This window comes from Hydra vulgaris, chromosome 09, assembly GCF_038396675.1.
Source record: "Hydra vulgaris chromosome 09, alternate assembly HydraT2T_AEP".
Classification (NCBI taxonomy): domain Eukaryota; kingdom Metazoa; phylum Cnidaria; class Hydrozoa; order Anthoathecata; family Hydridae; genus Hydra; species Hydra vulgaris.
Window position 1 is genome coordinate 62,787,771 of NC_088928.1, and position 27,286 is coordinate 62,815,056.

Sequence of the window (27,286 nt, forward strand, 5' to 3'; positions counted from 1 at the left end):
TTTTGTTGTTTGTAAGACATTGTTTGTTTAAGTCATTCCAAAAGTATGAAGTACTTTTTTTCATTTAATTAATTTTCAGAAAACATCAATCAACTAATAAAAAACCAAAGACTTTCAATCAACAAATGTGAATCATTTAATAACCATTATTTATTGTTAAAGCATGAAATAAAAGATGATATAAAAAGGTTGCATTTTTATATATTATATATATATATTATATATTATATATATATTTCATATTATATATATATTATGTATTTTAAATATATTATATATTATATATGTATTATATATTATATATATTATATATATATATTATATATTATATATATATATATATATATATATATATATATATATATATATATATATATATATATATATATATATATATATATATATATATATATATATATATATATATATATATATATATATTTATATGTATATAACTACGTCAAATCCGTGATAGTGAAATTTGATTTGCCTAAAATTATTGAAACAATTAAAGAATAAAAAAAATCATCTTTCACTGTAAAAAAAAATTGTTTTCGGTCAAAACACTTTTGTTAAAGTTATTGTTCGGTATTTGTAATGTTTAAGTATTGAATTCCTCGTAGCTGTCGTTCGTACAAATTTTCAAGTATGGTTAACGTATATTTCCGAGAGAAATATAAACTTAACTCTGTATTTTAAAAAAGTGCGATGAAAAGTGCTTTGGTTTTAGAAAGAATAAAATACCAAGTTGTACATTTTCAAAGTAAATATTATATATATATATATGTGTTTGTTTGTTTAAGAGTCATTTTTAAAATCAATAAGTTAACTTCGTAATGCTTAATAGCCACGAGTTAAACTGTTTAACGTATCTATAAAAATAAATTATTCGTATTGTTGTTATTATTTTTTTAAATAATTGCTCTTTTTGTTGTTATATAAATTATTATTGATATTATTTTTACTATTTTTGTTATTATTATTATTGTTATTATTGCTATTATTATTATTATTATTATTATTATTATTATTATTATTATTGTTATTATTATTAATATTGTTATTATTATTATTGTTATTACTATTATTGTTGTTTTTATTTTTATTGTTATTATTAATGTTATTATTTTGTTGTTATTATTCTTTTTTACGTATTTTAACGCTGTACATTTAGATAAAAAAACATGAATGGGATACAATCAGGATTTACTGGCTTCATGAAAATAAGAATACTGGAAGCATTAGATCTCAATAAAACTAACGTCAAATCGCAGTTTGTAACTTCAATGAAAGTTTCCTCTCTTGATCCATATTTGCAAGCTTATGTTGATGATCAGGTTATTGCCAAAACCTCTAAGAAAACAGCAACATATTGTCCTGTTTGGGAAGAGGATTTCAGTATAGATCTTCGTGAAGCCAAAATGTTGAGTTTGACTGTTTTTCATTCATCTATAGTTGGTTCAGATTCATTTGTTGCAAATAGTTCTGTTCTGATTCAAGATATCATAGATGAAGGACAATCAGATCTTTGGGTATTCTATTTGCTTTGTTATTTTACGAAGTATTGTTAAAAATAGATTTCTTATATATAAGTAATAAATCAAATTTTGTAGTCATTAAATAATATATCTTATAACCTATTTCTTTTCATAAAGATAAATATTATTCTCTAACAGATGTAATATTAAAATCAGTACCTCCTCTTTGTCATGTATTTATTATATTTTATTGTGTTTAATTGATATCTAGATTCAACTAGAACCAGCTGGCAAATTGCATATATTTATTGAACTTAAGTCAGGAAAAGGTAAAAAAATATTTTAGATTGTATTTCAGATTTGAACAAGATGTTTGAGTTTTTGCAAAAAAAGTTTCTAAAATATTAAATAATAAATATCTATTATCATCATCTTATAAATATTGTTTGAGAATTATATTTTGCAATCTTAACAAAAGAGAAGCAGAAGTTTTATAAAGTAGCAATGATTAAAGAAATATTTGAATTCACCTTTATTCATTGCTCTAAACAGGCGAAAATAAGAATATAAAAAGTAAGAAAATTTTGAATGATTTATTTACATTAATAACCAAGATTCTTAATATGATTTGTAAATAAGAATATAAATAGTAATAACTAAATGTTCCATTCAGTGTTATTAGTTTTTTTAAATGTATATATGTATATATATATATATATATATATATATATATATATATATATATATATATATATATATATATATATATATATGTATATATATACATATATATACAGATATATATATATATATATATATATATATATATATATATATATATATATATATATATATATATATGTATATATATATATGTATATATATACATATATATACAGATATATGTGTATATATATACATATACATACAGATATATGTGTATATATACATATATATATAGATATATGTGTATATATATATACACACACACACACACACACACACACACACACACACACACAAACACACATACACATACACACGCACACACACACATACACATATATACATATATCAAGATGATCTAGATCCATTCACTAGATGGTCTGGATGCATCAAATCAAAAAAAACTTTAAAATTATTTCCCCTCACTAGATAACCTGGTTTCCAATCAAAGTTATTTCATCAATTTTAAAGTTTTTTTTGAAGGTTGTGTATAAGATTTATTAACATATTCATTTTTTTTTTTTTAAAGTTAAACCCCTTTTTTTCAAAAATTTCTAAAAAAGTTATAGCTTAACCAATTTTTTAAGTTTATTATGAGTGTGGTGAAGATATAAATAAAAGTAAATATCCTGAAGAATTTTATAGACTGTAGAGAATGAAAATCTTGTCTTCTCTTTTTGATCGCTTAGAGACAAGTGAATCTGATTTCACTTCTGTAAAAGATTGCTTCTCTTTATCGTGCTCACCATTTACTCTCTCCTCATTCAATTCTTTACCTCTACAAATCTCTTATTCGTCCCTGTATGGAATACTGTTGTGATATTTGGGCTGGTTCTTCTAATGATGCTCTTTCTCTTCTAGACAAGGTCCAAAATGCAAGGTCTGCTAAACTTGAGCTTCTTTCCCATTGTTGTAAAGTTGCATTCTTGCTTGACTTGTCATTCAGTAATATTTTATTCTTTTACTGTATCTGTTCCTGAATGCTCTAAAAACTTCTATTAATCTAGTTTTTTCCCCTGCACTTTAACACTTTGTAACTCTCTCCCATCTTCATGTTTTCCTGATTTATATAACCTTCAACTTTTTAAGTCTTCTATCAACTGTTTCCTTGCTCTATAATTCTATTCTTTGTTTCTTGTAACTCCCAACTTAATAGTGGTTGCTTGCAGCCTTGTTGGGAGTAAATTAGAACAAAAAATGGCACTTAACAGCTTTTAGAGTTTTTCTATCAGAAAGTGATACAATAGAAAAGTTTTCAAAATTTCATTTTACATCAATACTTAGTAGATTAATAAATCTCAATAGCCTTTGTAGATTAAGGCAATTGTCTTATAAGATTAATAATTTAGTCTCAAACTTGATACAAATAACACCACAAATGACTTTTATAAGGAATTTTTACACTTTTCCCTCAACACAAATTTACTTTAATTTCATTTTTTCTGAATTCTTTTGACTTATTGTTCATTTAACTTCAATTTTTTATAATTTTATTTTTAACAACAAATTGCTTATAATTTTTTGTCACAGCTACCTTGCTTATAAAGTGTTTTAAAAAATTATAGATTTGTAACAAAAATTTAAAAATATAAAGTAATAGTAAAAAAAACTGTGTCGAAAATGGCTCAAAAAAGATTTTGTGTTATAAACTAGTTAAATTCAGTACCATATGGTATGCTGTTTGATGTTTTATTTAACTTTAATTATTATTTATGAACTTAATGACATCTTTTTTAATATCGCTTAGGTACAAGCACCTAAAATCCAAATTTTTTTAGTTGTATCTACTATTACATTCGTAGCAGTTTTTAGTGAAAATATTTTGCTGAAATATACACTAAATTAATTTTAAATAATTTGTGTTTGATCCTATCTTGTTTTGAAACATGAAGGTACAAAAGAAAGGCTGTCTTTAACCCACTGGGGTGACTTTAGCGCAGGCTATAGTTATTTTTTTTGTAGTAACAAAACGTAGGACAACTGAATAAGAGTGAATTGGTGTAAGTGCCAATTGGCATAAGTGCACCAAAAGAATTTACAAACATTGGCATAAGTGCAAACTGTCGTAAGTGTGAACTGGCAAAGTGCAAAGCAGTTGCAAAAACTTGCACAAGTGCGAATTGGCATAAGTGTGAACTTGCATAAGTCCGAATCAGTTACAAAAACTGGCATAAGTGCGAATTGGCATAAGTGCCTCGAATAAAATTATAAATATTGGCATAAGTGCGAATTAGCATAACTGCAAATTGGAATAAGTGTGAAATGCCAATTTGCACTTATGTTAAAATTTGATATTTTATTAAGCGCGATTATGCCAATTCGCGCCTTTGTTAGTTCACACTTATGCCAGTTTTTATAACTGCTTCAGACTTTTGACAGTTCGCACTTATGCCAATGTTTGCAAATAATTTAGGCAGACTTATACCAATGCTTGTAATTTTATTTGGCACACTTATGCCAATTATCACTTATACCAGTTTCAGTAACTGCCTCGCACTTATGCCAATTCGCACTTATGTTAATGTTTGCAAATTTTTTTGGCATACTAATGCCAATTCGCTCTTATACCATTTCGCACTTGTGCTAGTTTTAGTAACTGCTTCGCAAATATGCTAGTTCGCCCTTATGCCAATGTTTGCAAAATCTTTTGGTGCACTTATGCCAGTTTGCACATATTCCAGTTCAGTATAAAAGTTTACATTATATTACTAAATCAGAATAAAAGTAAACATTTTGTAGTTTAAATATGTCCTAAAATATCAGTAATAAATCAACTTATGTATACAAGAAATACGTTATTTTTTAGAAAAGCTACATAACCTATTAAAAACCTCTCACTAAATTGGCCTAAAATGATTATATATTTAAGCTTTTTGCGCTCTCATTTGTAAATGTTCTTAATCGTAACAGAATTAAATGTTTATTAATAACAAAGAAAAACTTTAAAGTGGTTATTTATTTATTTTTTTAATGTTTTTATTGTTAGGTTTTATTAGGTTTTTATTGTTTTTATTTATTTTATAATATTTCTATTGAAACAAAATTGCAGATTTTCAAATACTGCTTAAATATTTTGTATACTTTTATTCTTTCATATATTATTTCATATATTTTTATGAAGTTGATTTTTTGCAAAATTAAATATTTTTCTGATAAGGAAAAAAATAAAATGCACCATGAACTCTTTAAAATGCAAAAACAAATAAAAATGTTTTTTTACACCCACGTGGCTAAATGTTTGTGTTATTTAATTCGTTTTTATAAATAATCAATAAATTTATCAACCGATCCGATTAGAGTGGATATCTGGATAATTGGATATTAGTTAAACTGGGATCAGATGAAAAGTACAATTTTAACTATTCAAAAATACGATATCGTATTTTTGAATAGTTAAAATTCTCTATTTATATAAAATATATAAATATATTTTTAGCCTTGGCTATCAACCCCTGCTAAATCTTATAGTTTTGCTGGGACCGGGTTTGAAAAAAGTCTCATTTTTAGCCAGGGACAGGGTCGGGCACTTCATCAATAATCAAAAACTTTTGATTTTGTATTCAATGACTGATGATTGCCCTATAGGCATGAAACTTAGGGTTATGAAGTTTTGTGACCCCATTTCCTGGGTCGGTAAATCAATAAATATTTGTACAAAAGTAATGAAAAAAACATTAATTCAATTTTCTTATTGGAAAAGGTCGTCCACAAACCGAAAATTCGAATTTACCTTATATGCGTATGGATGAAATTACAAAAAATTTTATAATCATTAATTTTTAATCTTCTAATTTTCTTAAATTGGAGAGTTATTATGTAGTTTTTAGGTATTTAGGTACAAATAAATATAAATTACAAACATAAATTACAGTTCTACAAGTATGAAAAGCTACTTTATATATCTAAAAAATGTATTCAGCTTAATTAAAGCATAATATGCAATTCTTAAGCAATTATGTCTAACAAAGCAATTGCTTTGTTAGACAAAATAAATCCAAGCTGGAGATTCTCTTTCTTTTGAAACAGATGTCAAAAAGATCTTAAAGACCTTTTTTTGTTTGTTCTGGAAATTTTTAGTCTCTATGGTTCCTGATTCCAAAAATATTTCACTGAGTTTAATGCTTTTTGGTGACCATGCAAACTGCTACATAGCTTCCAATAATAACCAATAAGATAATACCTGAATATATTTCTGAAAGACAATAATAATCAAAATAAGTGCTATTGTTCTTCTATATTATTTGACTGCCATCAGGCAAATACAGATTCATATATAATTATTAGCGTTGCTTAATCAGGCAGCTTTGTAGTTTAAATCTTTGTAATTTCTATAAACTTGTAGAAGACTTCAGAAAGTTTCAGAACTTTTTAAAACATCCAGAACAGTCCAGAAAATTCAAGAAAGTTTCATAAGGTTTAGAAAAAATTCTAGCATTATGACTTTTTAAGTCATAATGCTACTTCCTGCAAATACTACTTATATTCGATTTTTTTTGTTGTGGGTGGCTATTTTGCTCAAAAGTAATGAAAACCTGTTTTCATTACTTTTGAGCAAAAGTTCATCATTTATGACACATAAAATTATTTATTTTACAAAAAGTTTAAAATTAAAGTTTTGCAAATAAAAAATAAAATCTTTTTTGAAGATTTTAAAATAATTGCAAACAATTAGAATGTATCATTGTTTCTTGTTTCAGTATTTTAAAGAGATTTAATTGGAATACTTTTTTTAGATGGGGAGCCCGGGCCAACTTCAAATCAGTTCAAGCAAAGAGATAGTACTTATTTAAATAGACGAGGGCGTAGAAATGCTGTTCGTAGGCGCATTCATCAGATAGGCGGACACAAGTTTATGGCAACATATTTGCGTCAGTTTACATTCTGCTCTCACTGTAAAGAATTTATATGGTATGATTTTTTTAATGCTTGTTATATAAACAGCTTTATTAAAAATAAGAGTTATTTATTTAGCAATGTTATTTTTCAAAAGGTGTTAATATTTTTTTTTAAATGTTTAGGGGTGTTATTGGAAAACAAGGATACCAATGTCAAGGTACAAGTAATTATTGTATATACTTTATATTTTTTTAAAGTTCCTTGAACTATTTTTAGAATACATATATTTGAGGTGAGTTTATAAGATATGAGTATGTGGCTCTGATGTTAGTGATGCTTTGTGATGAGCTGTAAACCTTTATATTAAACAGTTGTAATTGAAGTCTTTATGTTAACAAATTATAATGGTAGCCATTAAACATTAACTTTTACTTTGCAATGATATTATTCCAAATTTTTTTATAGACAAATCTAGCAATTGATTTTATTAAATTTTATTAATTTTAAGAAAATAAAAGATTTATTTGAAATTTTCAAAAAATATAAAAATTATAGAATTCCAATTTTTATTGATTTTGTTTGTTTTTGTTTCAATTTTATTGATTTTATTTTTATTTCAATTTTATTGATTTTGTTTTTGTGTTTCAATTTTATGGATTTTGTTTTTTTGTTTCAGTTTTATTGATTTTGTTTTTTTGTTTCAATTTTATCGGTTTTGTTAGATATAAAGAAAAGAAAAAAACTTTTTTAAAACTGAAGGTGTTAGAGATTGTCCATAAACTGAAGATGTTAGGGGTCGTCCATAAAGTATGTATTCTTTTATCTTGACTCTACGATCAGGTCTCTGAATTATGACAAAATTTAAAAAAATCAATGATAAAAATTGTCCTGATTTGAATAAGATTTTTAGTAAATACATTGTTTAGGTGAAACAAATCTATGATAATATGATCTGTTATAATTGTTTATTGGCAGTTTTTAATTATAATAGAGTGCTTAACTATAAGCACTTACTTGGTCGGTATTTCTTATTTTTTGATAGAAATGTTTTATTTTGACAACTATATTTAATTAAAATGTACTAGAACAGACAAGATTTTAGAATCTATAGTGTGTTAAAGCTAAAAAGTTTCTATATTTAGTAATTAAATTCTTTAACTACATAATGTCAAAAATGCAATGTTTTCCAAAATTAAATTTCTGAAAAAATAAAATTATTTTAGTCTTGAAATTAATAAAGGAGTGCAGCATCAGGCACTTCTATGCTGAAGATACTCAGTGCTTCTGGTTGGCTAATGAAGACACTCTGTGCTTCTGGTTGGCATAGTGTAAATTAGCAAGCATGGTTATTTGTGGAGTGAAGAGTTAACTTTTTTGAAACCATGTATTATTTTGTACTGTTGTATAAGTTTCCTTCTGGTTTTCAGAATGGTTCAAGAATGTTCAGTCTTTGTAACAAAGATGTTTGAGCTCAGTAATTACTTTAATTGCTCTGCGCTGAATTTGTCTTTTTTATCACGTTCAAGATAGGGTGACTACACTTGGATACTAAGTTCTAAGTGTGGATATAATAAAGAGGACAAATAGAAGTGGGCCATGAACTGAACTTTGTGGTACCCCGCTTGTAAAACTCTTCCATTTAGATTCATGGTAACCATTTACCACTTGCTAACCTTTAGTTGAAACCTTTTGAACAAGTGTTCAGGTGAACACACTTTTTCAAAAGGTTTCAACTAAAATCAGGTTAATGTTGTTGAACAAAATTGATCTAAAGACTCAAAAATAGTGTTCTTAAGATTGGGTAGTTTTGGGGTAGTTAAGGGGTAGTTTTGAAAGTTTTGAAAGTTATATAAAAAAGACATAACATCTAAAGCTCTCGTTTGGACATATTATACTGACAAAATCATGCTAGTTCCAAATAAAAGCATTCAAACTACACTGAACTACACTGAGCTGTTCTGTGTTGCCTTAACTAAACTGAGCTGCAGCAATAAGTAAAAATTTATTTTTAAAAATTGGTTTAAAAACTTCACTAGATTGAGATTCCAAAATATATATATATATATATATATATATATATATATATATATATATATATATATATATATATATATATATATATATATATATATATATAAAGAAATAATATAAGATTCAAATAAACTAAATTAATAAAAAAAATTGTATTTATAAAAAAAACTTTTTTATTATTAGTGTGCAGTATTGTAACTCATAAGAAATGTCACCATTTGATTATTTCAAAGTGTCCTGGTGTCAAAATAAAAGAGGAAGCATCTTCAGAACAGGTAAATTTCAGTTTCAAAAATCTTCATCATCTTATGTAAGTTAGATAATTTTTTAAAAGTCTATTTAATCAATCAGAAATTTAAAAAAATTACAAATTTAGCTATACTTTTATAAAGACAGCTGAAATGGTTACTTGAGGTTATGTTTGACTCATATAGTTCAATCTGACTTATGTAATCAAACATTTCTGACTATGTAATTAAACATAAATCATCTTCAATGAATAGCTCTCAAGCTAAATGAAATCAGAACCTTTTAGGGAAAAAAAAAACAATAATAAAATGAGAAGGACTGAGTTTTCTCTATAATTTTGTTTTTTGATTGCTGTTGTGAAACTTTTATTAATATGTTTTATATTGTAATAATTGTTACAAGATTTATCTAGCCATATGTACCAACCAGCCATATACCAGCTGTTATCTGTCTTTTTTCATAGACACAATAAAATACATTTTAGTGTTTGCGACATGGTACAGTATGCCAATTAACATTAAACTTTTTGGGGGTACTTAAAGAGCTTTTCACTTATTTTGAGGGGTATTTTTGGGATCAATTTTTCCTTTTTGATTAGCAAAATAATTTTTTTTTTACTTTTATATTGAAATCAGAAAATAATTGCTTTAAGTTGCTGTAAATTTTACAGTTTAACATATGCATCTTATCTTATACTAAACATGTTTTCATTCATGTTGCATTTTATTAAACTTTGTTGTGTATGAAGCATTTAAAAATCTAAAATTGGAAATCAATTCCCTAAATTTTTTTTTAGAGATATGGCTTAAATATCCCACATAAATTCCAAACACATTCATACAGATTTCCAACTTTTTGTCAGCATTGTGGATCCTTGTTATATGGTATTATAAAACAAGGTGTTCAATGTAAAAGTATTAAATTTATTTGTTTTTATTTTTTATTTTTCATTAGTTACTTAGTTTTATGTTTTTATTTTAATGTTAATTCTTCTCCCCAAGGCTGAGAAGGCCACTACAGACAAGGAGGCTACTTAATTGTGGTTAACCTTTTCTCAATTCAATAACTCTGAAACAAGAACCTTGACAAACAAGGCCGCTGCGCAGAGAATGTCTCGCTTATGAAGCGAGCGCTCTACCACTACACCACTACCATATTACTTATACTAGCAACAACTTAGTTGTTTGTATAAATTTTTATATAGTTTATTAGTCACACTATTGATTACCAGATTTCACACAAGTTCAACTTTTCTTAGCATTCCTTTTTTGCTTCAGAAACTATTTTGTTTATTTTTATTTTAAAAAATGATGAAAATTTAAATGTTATTTTTATATTCTGTAAATAAAAAAGCATTATACAATTAACTTTAACCCTATGATATGGTCTTCATCCTATCTAGCATTTTCTAGAATTGAGGTATAATGCACTTTCAAAACAACAGGAGGAAATATGTAATAAAAACTAAATTATGTAAGTTTGTTATGCAAGTTTAGAGTTTTATACAGATTATATTATTCTCACAAGACCTTGCTATGCAGAGTGCAGCATGGATTGTCACATTTATTGCAAGTTTAAATTTTATTTTAATTAAGTGATTATTTATAACTTTCCAAATGACAACTTAGTCATAATTATTTGTAAAAGATATACTGGATGTTGATTTTATAATTATTTACAAAAGATGTTGATTTCTGGATGTTGATTTCTTACAACTTTTTTGTTTTTTTAAATGTTGTGTTGATGGTGGTTGGATATTTATTGATTGTATTTCTTTTGCATGCATTTATGGCTGCTTTGGTTGGTTAAATATTTTACATGTAGACATGTTGACATTTATTCAATATGTAGACAACAAATGTCTGTGGATAAGATTTCATAATTTGTGTAATTGTCTGGCAATAAATGGTAGTGGTAGTGTTAATAATGTAATGAATATTGCAATAATCAAAAAATGTGTTAAAGTTTATAAGGTTAAAGTTTAATAATGATGCTTTAAAGTAGTGATTTTTTGCGATGTAGTAAAGTTTGTAAATTATCAGATGGTTTCATGGTTTTCATATGTGAAAGTTTTTATATAAATTTATATACATAGTTTTCGCAGAGTATATATGTTATAAAGTTTGATTTTTTAGTTTTTGCTCCTTATTTTTATCCAGTTGTTGTTTTTTTGTGTTTTTTTTTTAAGATTGTGCGCTTAATGTACACAGGAGATGTCAAGCAAATGTTGCAAATGACTGTGGTGTAGACAGACGAGAGCTTGCTGAAAGGTTAAAAGAGATAAACAATAAAACAGCTAATGATATTATGAAATCACCAAAGCCTACAAGTATAATTGTAAGCTTTTAATTTATTTCCAAAATTGTTAATTTTGATTTAATTTATAACAAATGTATAGTTACTTATCATTATCATGTTACATATCATTACCATAGTTACTTATTGTTACCATAGTTACATATCATTGCCATTAAGTTGTAAAGATAACAAATGTTTTTAAATTATTTTATTTAGGTAAGTGAGTTTTTTTTCAGAAAGAAGAAATTAAGAAAATTTTTATTAATGCAAGATAGTGTAGGTGAAGGTTAAGTTTTTTTCAGCAAGCACTGTATTACTGTATGGGGTCCAAGATTTTCTAGTTATAACTTTCTTTTTATTTTTAACATCTGTGATCATTAAACTATTATATATCAATCAAAAGACTATTAAAAAGTCGTTCAGGGTTTAAAGTATTTTATAAAATTATATTTCTTGATAAAAAAAAAAGCAAAATTTTAGCAATGCAAGTTTTTAGTCTAGAAAATAATACTTGGCTTTATTTAACTCTGCATGCTTCTGTAAGAATTTAAGTCTGCATGCTTTTGTAAGAATTTAAGTCTTCATGCTTCTGTAAGGATTTAAGTCTGCGTGCTTCTGTATTCGAATATCTGTAGTGAAATTTTGAAGTTTTTTAAATTTTTATATAAATTTACTTAGGCCTTAGAAGATGGCACTACAGATAGCTTTTAAAATTTTTAATCTAAAAATATCTCTATTTGGAATTTCTTTTCTTTTTTATATATCTATTTTAAACTCCTTGACATAAGCCCAAAATAGAAATAGTTTTTTTTTAATTGTCATTTATAAAAATAAAATAAAAATACAAACCAGAAAATTAAAGTTGAATTTTTAAAAGTAATGGTTCTTCTGTAGTGAAAAATTCTTTAAATCAATAATAACTTCAATCAATTTGAATTAAAAGTAAATTTCATAATTATTGTTAATCATAAGAATTATTTGCCATTGCACAATGGAGCATAACAATTGCACAATGGGGCATAACAGCAAAAGAAAAAAATAACCTGAAATTAAAACAATCAAGTATCTAATTTTTTAATGTTTTAATTTGATATTTGTATCTATTAACTTACTTGCATCTAAAACCGTAAATCTGGATTTTTAAAATGTTTGGTTTTTATTGATTTATAAAACTGATGCTTACAGGAATATTTTAAAATGATTAAATGTAACTTTTATTTTAAACATATTAATCTAATATTATTCTAAAGATAATGAAAAATTCTTTCAAAATATGCAAAAATAGTAGTTAATTCAAAAATGGATGTCAACGAAATTATAAATATGTAAAATGATTTATAACTTGTTTATAGCTTTAAAGTTGTAAAGAAAATTTTACTGTTGATCACTGGTGGTAATCTAATATGAAATAAATATTTAAATCTTGGGTTAAAAAAAATGTCCTCCACTGTATGTAAATGACTTAGTCTGTCCTCCACTGTATTATTCAATCACTCTTTTGATGAGCATTTGTTAAATTTTTTAAATATTTTATTTTTTGTTAAATTAAAAAAAACACAAAAAAAAAACACAGATGATCAAGTAAGTTAAAGAAAAATAAGTAGAAGTTAAAAGAAGAAGTTTCAAAGTAGCATTATATTGTTCTAAATGTAACAGTTCGAAAGTAGCAATATAGTTCTAAATGTAACAGTTAATTGTGTAAGTTTTAATAAAAATGTTTATGAATTTTAGTAAGTTGTTTCAATTATAAAACAAAATGATTAATGTAAACTTGCTATCAAAAAATGTTTGTTGTATTGCAAAGGAAAACTTAAATGAAACTTAACAAATGTACACAATCAAATGATAACACAGAAATGATACAGTTAATTTTAGAGAAAACAAGATAATTCTTCTGCAAGATTCTGCAAGAATTATCATGAGGTTGGTTATTGTTTTATTTTTATTTTTCCAAGGTTCAAACTCAAGATGGTCATATTTTTCCTTTTCAAAGTATCAACTGCAAAATCCGATGTTGTCCAAGTGAAATATTGCAATCAAGTGAAATGTTGCAAACAAGTGAAATATTGCAATCAAGTGAAATGTTGCAATCAGAAAATTGCATAGAAGTAAAAGCAAAATCAATGCTCTAAAAAGAATTATAAATTTTCAAAGTTTTTTTTGAGACTGTAGCATAATAACAATCTGTTGGAGTTCTTTATCATATGATTCTCTATCATATAAATGATTATTGCATGATTATTATTGCAAGAAATTGATGTAACAAGGTGATGTCAGATGCTAAGTTCCATTATTCTCAGTTCACTAAATCTCATAAGTATCTCAGAAGTTAGGCTCTTATCTTGTACCTTATCTCAGAAATTAGGCTCTAGAGACTTTTGGAAAACTTCAACAGTGTCATTAACAAAGGTACATTTAACATTCCATCACTCATTCATGAGACTGAACTTATTACCTCTCCCAAAGATAAGGCAAGAACTTTTCTTCTAATTCAACTCTCGAATCTTATGGCCATTCTCTTCCTTTCATTCTAATTAAACAGGTTAACCTATTGTTAGACATTCAAATCACTCCAGCTTCTGTTGGCAAAGTCTTGGTTAAACTCTTCTACAGCTTGTGGTCCAGACAACATTCCTGTCATAGTCTTACAAACTCTTTAGAACTCTCTTCAATTATCTCTAAACTATTTAATAAGTGCTTGATTGAGTTTTGTTTTCCTGCCTGCTGGAAAATGGCATCTGTTGTTCCAATTTTTAAAACCTCTAGTAAACATTCTGACCTCTCCAATTATTGTTCCATCAGTCTTCTTTCTGTTATTAGCAAGTTATTTGAGTCTTTAATAAAAAAATTTCTCACAACCCATCTTGAGTCAAATAACTTACAGTCAGACAATCAATACAGTTTTAAATCCTCCCGATCTACAGCTGACTTGCTAACTGCTGTGACTGAAAGATTTTATTGTGCATTAGGTGGAGGCATGAGAGAGGCTAGGAAAGTGACCTTTCATGGAAACCATCTATGAGATCGGTTGCTAAATTAGCATCTGTTAAAATTGCATCTCTTTATTGTGTTTGCCATTTTCTCTCTCCTGAATCCATTCTCTACCTATACAAATCTCTTATTTGTCCCTGTATGGAATATTTAGGCCGGTTCTTCTAAAGATGCTCTTTCTCTTCTAGACAAGATCTAAAAACACATTGTAGTTGGACCCGGTTTATCTGTTAAGCTTGAGCCTCTTTTCCATTGTTATAAAGTTGCATCTCTTTTCTACAAACACTATCATGGTCGCTGCTCAAAGGAGCTATCATCTCTAGTTCCATTAGTTAAAACTTATTCTCACACGACTCGTCATTCAAATTCTCACTCTTTTACTGTATCTGTCCCTGCATGCTCTAAAAACTTTTATTTGTCTTGTTTGTTTCCCCGCACTTCAACCCTTTGGAACTCTCTCCTATCTTCATGTTTTCCTGACTTTTACAATCTTCAACTTTTAAGTCTTCTGTCAACCGTTTCCTTACTTTAAAATTCTATTCTTTTTTTCTAGTAATTCTAAATCTAATAGTTCTAAATCTAATAGTGGTTGCTTGCAGCCTTGTTGGGAGTGAATCAGAATTAAAAAAAAAAAAGAAGAAAAGGTTCATCATCAACTCATCAAAAGTTCATCATTAAATTATCAAAAGATCTTCAATAAATTATTAAAAGAACTTTCAGATAACTCATTGAACTTTTGATAGAATTGGTTCAATTTTATTTATATTCTTTGATTTTGAGCAATGGAGACTTTTGAGCAGACTGTATAAAAAAATACAATCCTTCATAAATATGAAAATATAACAGCAAACTTGCAATAATTATCTGAACTTTTTATATATTTTTATATTATTAGGATATATTATATATTTACATTATTATTATATATTATAGATTTTTTTAAACCTCAAAATAATTTTTGATTATAAGGCAAAAAAGCTTTTTAGTCTAATACAACTTTTTTTATTTATATTTATGAATTTTTCTATATGTTTTGTAAAATATATGAAAAAAGTGTTGTAAATGTTTAAGGTTTAAAGTATGTTAGCAGAACAAAATAAGTTTTTACTGTGTGTTACTGTTTAATAAACTCACAAAAATGTCTTTAGCAGCATACACAAAATGGAATAAGTTGTAACATACACAATAACATTAAACCAAGAATACAAGATTTTACTGTTGGCGTATGTGGCAAAGGTCCTTCAGAAACAAAATATTCACTTGACTCTTTTACTTTCTTAAAAGTTATTGGTAAAGGAAGCTTTGGAAAGGTTTTTAAAAATATTTATATTTTGGAAAGGGTTTTATAAATATTTTTATTGGTAAATAAATAATATTTTTGATTTTTTTTTTAATTTTTTTCTTCAAATTTATAAGGTTATGCTGGCAGAAAGGAAAGGTTCTTCTGAACTGTTCGCTATAAAAATCTTAAAAAAGATAAACATAATACGTGATGACGATGTTGATTGCGTACAAACAGAAAAACGTGTTTTAACCATCAGTGGCCAACACCCTTACCTCACTTCGCTTCATTCCTGCTTTCAAACACCGGTTATTTTTAAAAACCTTTTTATTTATCTCTCATTGTGATTATTGTTCACTATTATTAAGAAATTATTTTCTTTTATTATTAAGTTCAGTTTCAGTTATTTTTTGTTTATTCGTAATAGCTTTATCAAGTTTTTTAAGTTAAGTTGAATTTTGTTAATAAATAATAACTTTGTCCTACTTTATACCTGAATGGATATTAGGAAGGATATCACTGAAGGTTATGACAGAGGTGTATATTATCACTAAATAAGGAAGGTGTACATTATTACTACATTAGGAAGGTGTAGATTATCACTACATTAGGAAGGTGAACATTATCACTACATTAAGGTGTACATTATCACTACATTAGGAAGGTGTAAATTATTAAATGTTTAGGAATGACTTTTTTTTTACGGAGTATGTAAATGGTGGCGATCTTATGCTTCAAATACAATTGTTTTGTTTAGGAATAATTTTTTTGTTATGGAGTAAGTAAATGGAGGCAATCTTATGTTTAAAATACAATTGTTTTGTTTAGGAATTACTTTTTCTTGTCATGGAGTATGTAAATGGAGGCGATCTTATGTTTCAAATACAATTGTTTTGTTTAGGAACAATTTTTTTTGTTATGGAGTATGTAAATGGAGGCAATCTTATGTTTCAAATACAATTGTTTTGTTTAGGAACAATTTTTTTTGTTATGGAGTATGTAAATAGAGGCGATCTTATGTTTCAAATACAATTGTTTTGTTTAGGAACGGCTTTTTTTTGTTATGGAGTATGTAAATGGAGGCGATCTTATGTTTCAAATACAAAAAGCTAGAAAGTTTGATGAAAACAGATCAAGGTTATTTTATTTTTTTTATTTTTTTTTATAGACTATTTTTTATTATTAAAGACATTGTTTTTTATTTTTATATTATTGTATTAATGTAAATAATATTTTTTAGATTTTATGCTGCAGAAATTACGCTTGCTTTGCAGTTTCTTCATAAAAATGGCATCATTTACAGGTTTATTTTATATATTTTTATAAAGATAAATATTCAATTTAGGCAGGTGAAGCTCCTTAGCTATAATTGAGACAATTTACCTAGGATAAGAAAAACTCACATTTAAATATGGATAAAAACCCACATTTAAATATGGATATGCAGGCCTTGTTATAAAGTATTACATTGCATTTGACGTACAAAATTTAAGCTACTAGTTATGCCACTTACATTAAACCAAAACTTTTAACTTAGTATTTATATAAAGTAGCTTTTATTTAAAAAACATTTAGTTTTAATTATTGCAAAAAAAAATTTCACCACAATTGTAAAAGAATTTTTTTTTTGTTTTGATAAAAAACCATATTGTTAAATGAATTATTTTTTAATTAAAAAATTCCACTAGTTAAAGAAAGGAAAATGCTTTAAATTAAAACTTTTTGACATGTTTAATTTGAAGTTACTATTTATGTGCATTTTAGATTTAACAATATTTTTTTTTTATGTTTCATATCAAATATACAAGTTATATATAAGTTTTTTTATCCCGTTATGAATGCGCTTATGATTATACTGTTTATATAAAAAATGCCGGATATAAAATGAGTGATAAAATGTTTTTTTATTTTTTTTTAACAATTAAATAGATTAGTTATTAAACTTTCTTTAAATATATAAAAAACTTATTTTTAAATGATTTTTTTAGTTTAGTTGCTTTTTAACACAAATTTTTTTATCATCATTTATTTTTTGATTGATCCATAGAAAGAAGAAATTTATTAGAAATTAGATTTAATTTATTAGAAGATAGAGATTATAGAAGACAGAGATTATAGAAGATAGAGATTATAGAAGATAGAGATTACAGAAGACAGAGATTACAGAAGACAGAGATTACAGAAGACAGAGATTACAGAAGACAGATTACAGAAGACAGAGATTACAGAAGACAGAGATTATAGAAGATAGAAATTAGAAAAACTAGTTTATGAGAAGTAGGTTTTATTAAAGTCAAGTTGTTTAAAAGTATTTAGTGCTTTTTTTTTTTATTAAACCACGATTTAAAACTATATATTTATTTGAAATTATATGTAAATAAATGAAATGACAACAAGTGGAAGGGAACAGCTATAAAAAAAAACCATTATATTTAGCATTTTAATTTTTCTGTGCAATTTGATTCTTTTATGTTTTTTATTTTTTATTTTTATTTTTTATTTTGATTCACTCCCACAAGGCTGCAAGCAACCACTATTAAGTTGGGAGTTACTAGAAAAAAAGAATAGAGTTAAAGAGCAAGGAAACAATTAACAGATGATTTGAAGAGTTGAAGGTTGTATGAGTCAGGAAAACATAAAGATCGGAGAGAGTTCCAAAGAGATGAAGTGCGAGGAAAAAAGCTAGGCAAATAATAGTTTTTGGAGCATGCAGGGACAGATACAATATAAGAATGAGACTTTGATAAATGACAAGTCAAGCGAGAATGAGTCTTAGTTGATGGAACTAGAGATGAAAGCTCCTTTGAGCAGCGACCATAATAGTATTTGTAGAAAAGAGAAAGAGATGCAACTTTACAACAATAAAAAAAGGCTCAAGCTTAACAGATAAACTGGGTCCAACTACGTTTACAATGCATTTTTAGATCTTGCGCAGAAGAGAAAGAGCATCTTTAGAAGAACCAGTCCAAATATGACAACAGTATTCTATACAGGGACAAATAAGAGATTTATTAAGGTAAAGAATGGATTCAGGAGAGAGAAAATGGCATGCATGACAAAGAGATGCTGTTTGAATAATAAACAAATGAGGAACTGTTTGAATAATATTACTTACTACTAGTAAGTAACTTTATGCTTGCAGGAAATCTTTATGAATTAAATGCCTCAATCATTCTTTTTATTTGTTGTCATAATTTTAAAATGCAACAATTTTTGTGATGTAAATAGTTAAAAATTAGGATATTTTGTTTAACATTCAATTTTATTCAATATAACATCAAATTTTAATGACATTTATTTATGAACATAAATTATGTTTACCAATATCTTGGTAACTGATAAAATCTATCAATTGTTGATATAAGGTAAATCACAGTCAAGAAATTCGCCCTTAAACAATTGCCTCACATAAAAATAAAAATAAATAAATTTTGATAAAACAAACAAAAGATGTGTATAAGATTGTTTTAAGAAATGATAAGAAAATCTTTTTCAAATGCCAAATTGATTTCATTGATAATTTTTGTTATAGTTTATTGTTTTGGTAATTTTTAACGTGGTTTGAAATTAAATTTAATCACAAAGTGGTGCTTTAAAATACGCAAATTAAACTTTTAACAACATGAATATGTAAGTGCTAAGTTGAGTTATATTTACATGCATTAGGCTTTTCTGTTATGCAAGAAAATCAATGCTTATAATCAGTTATAAAGTGTACTAAGATATGAAGTAAACAGTCTTTACTTAATTATCTACAATGTTTATGTAACTGAAAAGCTAGATAGATTCAAATCATTTTCTGAAGTTAAGAACAAAGTGGGCAAAATAAGTTAAAAAATTTTAATTAGCCATAGATAAAAATATAATCCCAGCATTTAAGGGATCCCAAACCTCCGAGACATGTTGTGTTCATATTAAAGAGAATGATATTAAAAAAATGTTTGGGCTAAATTTTTTTGATTAAAACCAAAGAAAAAATGCACACCTTGACAAACTAACTTTTTTATTTTAGTTGAAGCTTGCCTTCTCTGTTTTGTTGTAGGCCAAAAAGTCAGTATAATATACGCTGCAATCTACAGACTTGATAATTTATTCAATCTTGTTTTATTACTAAGGGTTTCAGTACATAGTATCGTTGATTTTTTTTGTTTGTGTAAAAGATGGGTTATGTAAACAAACAAAAAAATCAATGACTATATGTACTTAAACTCTTAAGAATAAAACGCACTTGAATAAATTATCAAGTCTGTAGATTGCGGTGTACATCATGCTGACTTTTTGGCCTATAACAAAACAAAGAAGGCAAGCTTCAACTAAAATAAAAAAGTTGGTTTTTCTTGGTGTGCATTTATTCTTTTGTTTTATTCAAAAAAAATTTAGCTTAAACATTTTTTTAAAATCATTCTCTTTAATATGAACACAGCATGTTTCGGAGGTTTGGGATCCCTTTAAGTAGCATTGTCTTTTTTTTAATTTACCGATATAAAATTTTTATTTTGCATAATGTTAAATTTTTTTATTTCTTGTCTAATGAGGTGATTTGTTATTATGCATTTGTATATTATTATGCTATTTGTATATAAGCAGAGTTATATTTCAGTGTGCTAAAATAATTTATATGTAACTTATTTTTCCATTCAAATGAAGCAAAAATTTGTTTTTACTTAGTAATGTCTTTAAGAAGTAAATTAAGAATTTTTTTTTTGTCTAAATTTTTAAACATTTTATTTATAGAGATCTTAAACTCGATAATATATTATTGGACAGTGATGGACACGTTAAGTTAGCAGATTTTGGCATGTGCAAAGATAATTTGGCTCCATCTGATACAACCTCAACCTTTTGTGGAACGCCTGACTACATTGCACCAGAGGTATAAAAGTTAATGATTAAAAATAAAATTTTATTTTGAAATTATTTTATAATCAGTTGGCATGTTTACACTGTAATATTTTATTTTGAAATTATTTTATATTTAGTTGGCATGCTTGCATTGTAAAGTTAAAATTTTTGATTTTTAACTTTACAGTGTAAACATGCTAACTGAATGTTTTAATGAGTTAGTTTTAGAAGTTTAATTTTAATGTATACTATTTTTAAGTAAAACAGTATGAAAACGAGTACACATAAACAAAGTAAGCATACATAAATATATACAAATAAATAAATATACAATAAATAAATCTACAAACAAATAAAATATACATAAGTAACTATAAAACAGAGTAAAAAAAGAATGTTTTTTTTTGTAGATAAATTTTATATTTCTTTTAGATTTTTTAGTTTTTTTGTTTTTTTAAGTACACATGAAACTGAATAAAATAAGTAAATAGTAAACTGTATAAACTGTTTTGAATTTTTTATGTTAACATTATGTTTGATGCATCTGTTGTTGTTTTTTAAAGATTGTATGTGATCTACCTTATGGTGCATCTGTTGATTGGTGGGCCTTAGGTGTAGTGATGTATGAAATGATGGCTGGCCAGGTTTTATTTTAATTTCGTTAAAAATTTTTTTTTATTATAAAAAACAAAAACATTTTGAATGTTTTTTTGTGTGGACAAAAACAGTACCAGTTCGGGAGGGAGGAAGGGGGGATTTGCTTCCATATATATATATATATGTATATATATATACACACACACACATATATATATATACACACACATATATGTGTGTATATATATATGTATATATATATATATATATATAAATATATATATATAAATATGTATATAAATATATATGTTTATATATATATATGTATATATAGAAATTTTATAAATAAAACTACATATTTTTTATAACTATGAGTTTCATGCTAAATGCAATCATCCGTAAAAAATTTATAAAAAAGTTTATAAATACAGCTCCATATTTTTTACAGCTATAAGTTTCATGCTAAATGCAATCATCAGTAAAAAATTTATAAAAAATATATAAATACAGTTATAACTTAATTTATTTTAGTTTACTTTAATTCATCGAGTACTCGATGAATTAAAGTAAACTAAAATAAATTACTTGTGCTTGCATATATCGTGAAGATATATGCAAGCACAAGTACATATACTTATATATATAACACAAATATATATACTTGTATATGTATATATATATATAAAATATATATATATATATATAAATTTTATAAATATATGATTTTATCTATTATATATATATATATATATATATCTAAAATATATATATATATATTTTATATATATATATATATATATATATATATATATATATATATATATATATATATATATATATACACACACACACACACACACATATATATATATATAATAGAGTGACAATTTTTTTTTCAAAAATTACCACTACGTTTAAAGCTGTTCTCCGTCTCATTATGAATTTAAAAAGGTCAGGGAAAATTGTTTTTGACCACTTTAAGTGCTTTATGTGAAAATTGATTTTTATGATATTTGTCATTTTTTCTATTTTTTTTTTACTTTTTGTTAACATTAAATTATTCTTTATATTTTTATATTCTAATAATTATTCTTTGTTATGAACTAGTAAAATGAATATTTCCTGCACATTTATGATTTTAGAAAACTAATTAATTATTGCATTTACAGATGAGGATGGGAAAAGCAAAAAAAAACAAAAAACAATTCTTTATATATCTTAAATACAAATGTCAGAAGACCATTGTATCTACTTAAATCACCTATTTCTGAATTACCACCTTATCAGCTCCCTACCAATGGAACAGTTTTAAGACATTACTAATATCTTATTAGTTCTAGGTCAAATCGATTTAAAAGCTTAAAAACAAACTTTGCATGTGCAACTGGCAAAAGTTTTGATATAGTATGCAAACAAAGCCATACATGTCAGCAAGAAAATAAAAACTTTTGTCTCCTCCGAAAAATAGTAAACCTCTGGAAACTCTGCGGATTTGGCAACTATTTCATTTCTGAATCAAAAATTCTTGAAAAATTTGTAAAACTTCACAAAAAGTGACAGCTTGTGGTAAAACAAGAAAAACTAACTTGGAAGATAGATATCAGAGAACAAAAAATTACAGAGTTTCAAGTAAAGACATATAACATTTTTTTGAAATATATGTAGATCTGTATAATAATATTTTATACTAAGATTTAATGTGTAGAGTATGTTAATATATAGCTATAAGTAATTTTTTTTAGGGTATAATGGAAGATCTTTTTGATATTGGAAAAGCAAACATAGAAGAACTAATCCGTCAGAGTATCGATATGCCTAGAAACAAAGAAAGTATAATAGAAGATCTTTCATTCATTGAAGATCAGAGGAATGAAAGAGTTCAGTTCATTAGTCACATTAGAGATAAGGAATTAGAAGCAAGAGTTGAAAGAAGAATGGAGAGATATGTTAGGTATGAAAAATACAGGAAGAAAATGTTGACAGATGGCTCCTTTAAACCCATAATGGAAATTGAAGAAGATATTACTGTATGCCTTGAAGTCAATAAGTGTCTTTTAGCTAACTATGGTCTGGAAGTGGAACCAAATTGCAATAAAGAAAGGATATGTTTAGAATCAGGTATTTATTTGCTTTATTAAATTGTTTATGTCCTTATCAAACCTTTGTAAAAAAACTCCTTTATAGTTTATATTTTATCTAGATTCTAAAGATACGAGTTCGAAGCAGAAAGAAGACAACTCCAATGAAATCCAAATATCTAAAATGAATAAAGAAAAACAAGCACATGTAACTACCATTATTGATCATAATATTATTACCAGAGATGGTCTTATAGCAGCAACAACACCTTTAAGTGTAAGAAAAGAGATAAGTTACAGAGATCAAACTATGTTTATTGCTTGTGTAATGAACTACTTAGGTGTAGAAAAGAAAGATTTTAAATTAAATAGAGAGACTGTGAGGCAGAAACGCTATGAAACTGTAACACACAAAGGTATTGAAATACGAGAAATTTATAGAGATGAATTAAGAGGTAAAAAACTTGTTCTACATTTTGATGGTAAAGTAGTTAGCCGTATTGAAGAAAAACTGAAGCAGAAAATTAACCGCGATTGAATTGCTGTTTCTGTTACAAGCCCAGAATCTAGGCATAAAGTTGATCTTCTTCTTGGAGTTGTACAAAGTAAGATTGGAAAAGCACTTGATCAGGTTTTAGTTATACAAAATCTACTGGAGTATTTTGAAGTACCCGACCAGGTTTTTGCAGTTTGTACTGATACTACTGCTACAAATACAGGCAGATTGGAAGGAGCAGTTATGATTTTAACAAGAATTTTAAAGAAACCACTGCTTTGGTTAATGTGTTGACATCGTATTTACGAACTGCACATTACTCATGTGCACAAAGCAATATTACACTTTATTCCAACTTTAGGAAGAGATGGGAAGAATTTTTGCCATTAATTTCTGCTCCTGATGCTAAATATAAATTTAAAAGGTTTTCTGAGAATTCACTCACTTTTGGTTCAGGCATATACAATTTATATTTTGAAGCAAAGAGTTGTATAAAGTTTTCTCTGAATAACACAACTTTCCCAAGTGATGATTACAAGCATCTTGTAGAATATCTTGGTTTTTATTTTAACATCAACTCTGATAAGTTAAAAGATTTTAAAATTTATCAGCCCCGTGCCTGTCATGCAGCTCATTTTATGGCAGATTCCATATACCACTTGGTACTTGAAATTTCATCACCAGTAATTAATTATCTGCATGAACAACAAAAAGAAAGTGTTTCAAAGATGTTTTTTCATAATCGCAATTTTCCATGCGCCCATGTTTTTGAAGTCTAGTCTTGCTGAGCATTCTGTTTTAAATGACTTTAGAGCTTTTAATAATGCACAAATTATAAAGAAAGAATGGAACTTAAAGGCAGGTAACGCACTGTTGAAGAGTATGCAAGCTCATTCTTGGTACTTGCCTCCTAAGGCAGTTATTATGGTTTTAGCTGATTCCCGTCTTGATCTTCTAACTAAATCAGCCATTTTAGAAACTTTACTTTCATATAATGTACCTGAAATAGAACTTATGTATTTAGAAAAGCCAACAGTTGTTGTTCTTAATGGTAACACTCAATTAAAAGACTTGATTACAGAGGAAAGCTGGTTTATTTTTATCAAACTGGATTTAGTTAGTGAGATTAAGAATTGGTTATATACCATTCATACTAAAGGCAACTTAGAAGATCTTGAATCTTACAACAACTTTGTTTTTTTTATTAAAAACTTAAGTGTCACAAATGATTGTGCGGAAAGAAATATCGGAATAATTCAGCAATTTGTTGGCTCATCTCAAAATGATGAACAACGACAAAATATCCTATTAGTAGTCAGACAATATCGCAAATTAATATCTACAAATATTTCTCAGAAAGAATTAAGCTATCTTTAATAAATATATATTAAAATATTAGAAAAATGTTTTTATATAGTTGTTTTAATCTTACATGCCATTTTTTTAAATTATACCACAAAAAACTGTTAAAAATGAGTTATTCGCATAAAACCCAAATTCTACATAAATCACTTCCTCTTAGACTTTTGAGCTGAATTTTTTTTGGTGAACTTCTAAGATAAGATAGAACAGCTTTTCACAAAGTGGTATTTCAAATTCAAAAAAAAAGTTAAAAAGTTGAAAAAAAATTGTCAGCCTAATATATATATACGCACAAATATATACACACACGCACTTAAATATATACACATACACATACACACTTACATACATAAATATATATACTTTTTTATGAAATGTAGTTATATTTTTTGAGTAGCCTCCATTTGAAGCTGATAATGAAGATGAATTATTCGAACGCATTCAATCAAGTGAAGTTTTATATCCAGTGTGGCTTTCACGAGAAGCGTCATCCATTCTTAAAGGAGTAATTTAATTTGATTTTTTATATTGATTAAATAATTTCATGTTTTTCAATTATTATTTAAATAATTTCATTCTATAATGTTTTTTATAGTTGTTAACTAAAAACTACGAAAAGCGTTTGGGGTGTGTCCCAGATATTGGAGAAGTAGCTATAAATAAGCACCCGTTCTTTGCAAGTATTGATTGGAGGAAACTAGAGAATAGACAAATTCATCCACCTTTTCAACCTCAAATTGTAAATATTTTTTATTAGATTTTAATCCTAATTAATCCAACAGAGGATTTTTATTATTTACATTCTTATTTTTTATTATATACACTCTTATTTTCATTACTAGAAATCTCCCACTGATGTAGCTAATTTTGACACAGACTTCACGCGAGAGAACCCAAGTTTTACACCTGTAGATAAAGAGACTGTTATGAGTGTTGCACAAGATGAGTTTAGCGGGTTTTCATACGTCAATCCAAATTTTGTGTAAAACATGAATAATTAAATTTTTTAAATTTTTTCTTCATTTAATTCTCTGCATTTTTCTTTTATTACTAATTTATTTTTTCATGTCTATGTTTAATCGAGTTGTTAAATGCGATTACCGACGAATTTATTTTTAATTCGTGATTAAATTTCATAAAAGAAGTGGTAATTACAAATTTTTTTAAAAATTATATATCGTTTAAAATATTTATTGGATTTACGTTATTATAGCATTTAATTTTTATAATTTTTTCTCGCCATAAACAAGAATAACGAAGTTTACAAGATAACAAAACGAAGTTCACAGTGATGATAACAAATTTTTAAAAAGTTTTGTGATCATTAATTTTTTCTTGTTCCATCATACGGTTTATACCTTTTTGCGTATCAATGTGTTTTCATCATGTGTATATACTTTTGTCAGTTTTTAAATAAGCATTATATTTAATGTCTGTCAGTTTTAAACGAAGAATATATATATATTTTTTTTTGTCAAGAAAATTTACGTTTGTTCTTGTAAACTTTTTTCCTTGTAAATATATATAACATTTTTAGGTCTAAACATTGATTCAATTTTAGATTTAAAATTTTTTTTAAATATCTTAAAAGTTTTATAGAATATTTTTTTGATTTCCTTTTTTTTTTTTAAGTAACATGCTTTTCTTCTTTTTTTTCTTTTTTTTTTTGCGTGTGTGCGAGAGTGCATGTTATTTATATATTTTTTATTGTTATTTAAAGATTTTAAAACTTACTGAACAATTTCATCATGAAACATTTCATAAGATTTGGTGAAAAATAAAGAATTTCGTTTTTATTATATTTTGGTTCATTTTTTTATTTAACTATATGAAATTATGTATATGGAAGAATATTTTTTAAATCTACGATACAGCATTGTTTTTTGTTTAAGAAATACGATCTTTAAATCGTGACCATCGATTTTTAAGTCACATAGTCCCAGTGGCGTAACAACAGACTCGGGGCCCCTGGACAAAAAAATTTATGGGGCCCTAAACTTTTTTTTTTAATTTCATAAAA

The 27,286-nt window shown here is 26.1% G+C and overlaps 1 protein-coding gene across 2 annotated transcripts; it reads left to right on the top strand.

Annotated features, from left to right (window-relative positions):
- The first annotated feature begins 527 nt into the window (after positions 1-527).
- Positions 528-27,137, top strand: LOC100208590 (protein kinase C). Of its 2 annotated transcripts, none has more exons than XM_065806294.1 (17): positions 528-763; positions 1,175-1,532; positions 1,750-1,807; positions 6,938-7,112; positions 7,223-7,257; positions 9,255-9,346; positions 10,117-10,234; positions 11,509-11,657; positions 15,761-15,919; positions 16,026-16,199; positions 16,937-17,028; positions 17,132-17,194; positions 20,626-20,764; positions 21,297-21,377; positions 25,664-25,771; positions 25,862-26,005; positions 26,109-27,137. In XM_065806294.1, exons 2-17 carry the CDS (start codon positions 1,185-1,187, stop codon positions 26,250-26,252), a joined length of 2,079 nt encoding a protein of 692 aa, XP_065662366.1. In that variant the 5' UTR covers positions 528-763; positions 1,175-1,184; the 3' UTR covers positions 26,253-27,137. The 2 variants fall into 2 exon arrangements, with proteins under 2 accessions (XP_065662366.1, XP_065662365.1); XM_065806293.1 differs by having other exon boundaries at positions 566-763; positions 15,758-15,919.
- The last annotated feature ends 149 nt before the right edge of the window (positions 27,138-27,286 follow it).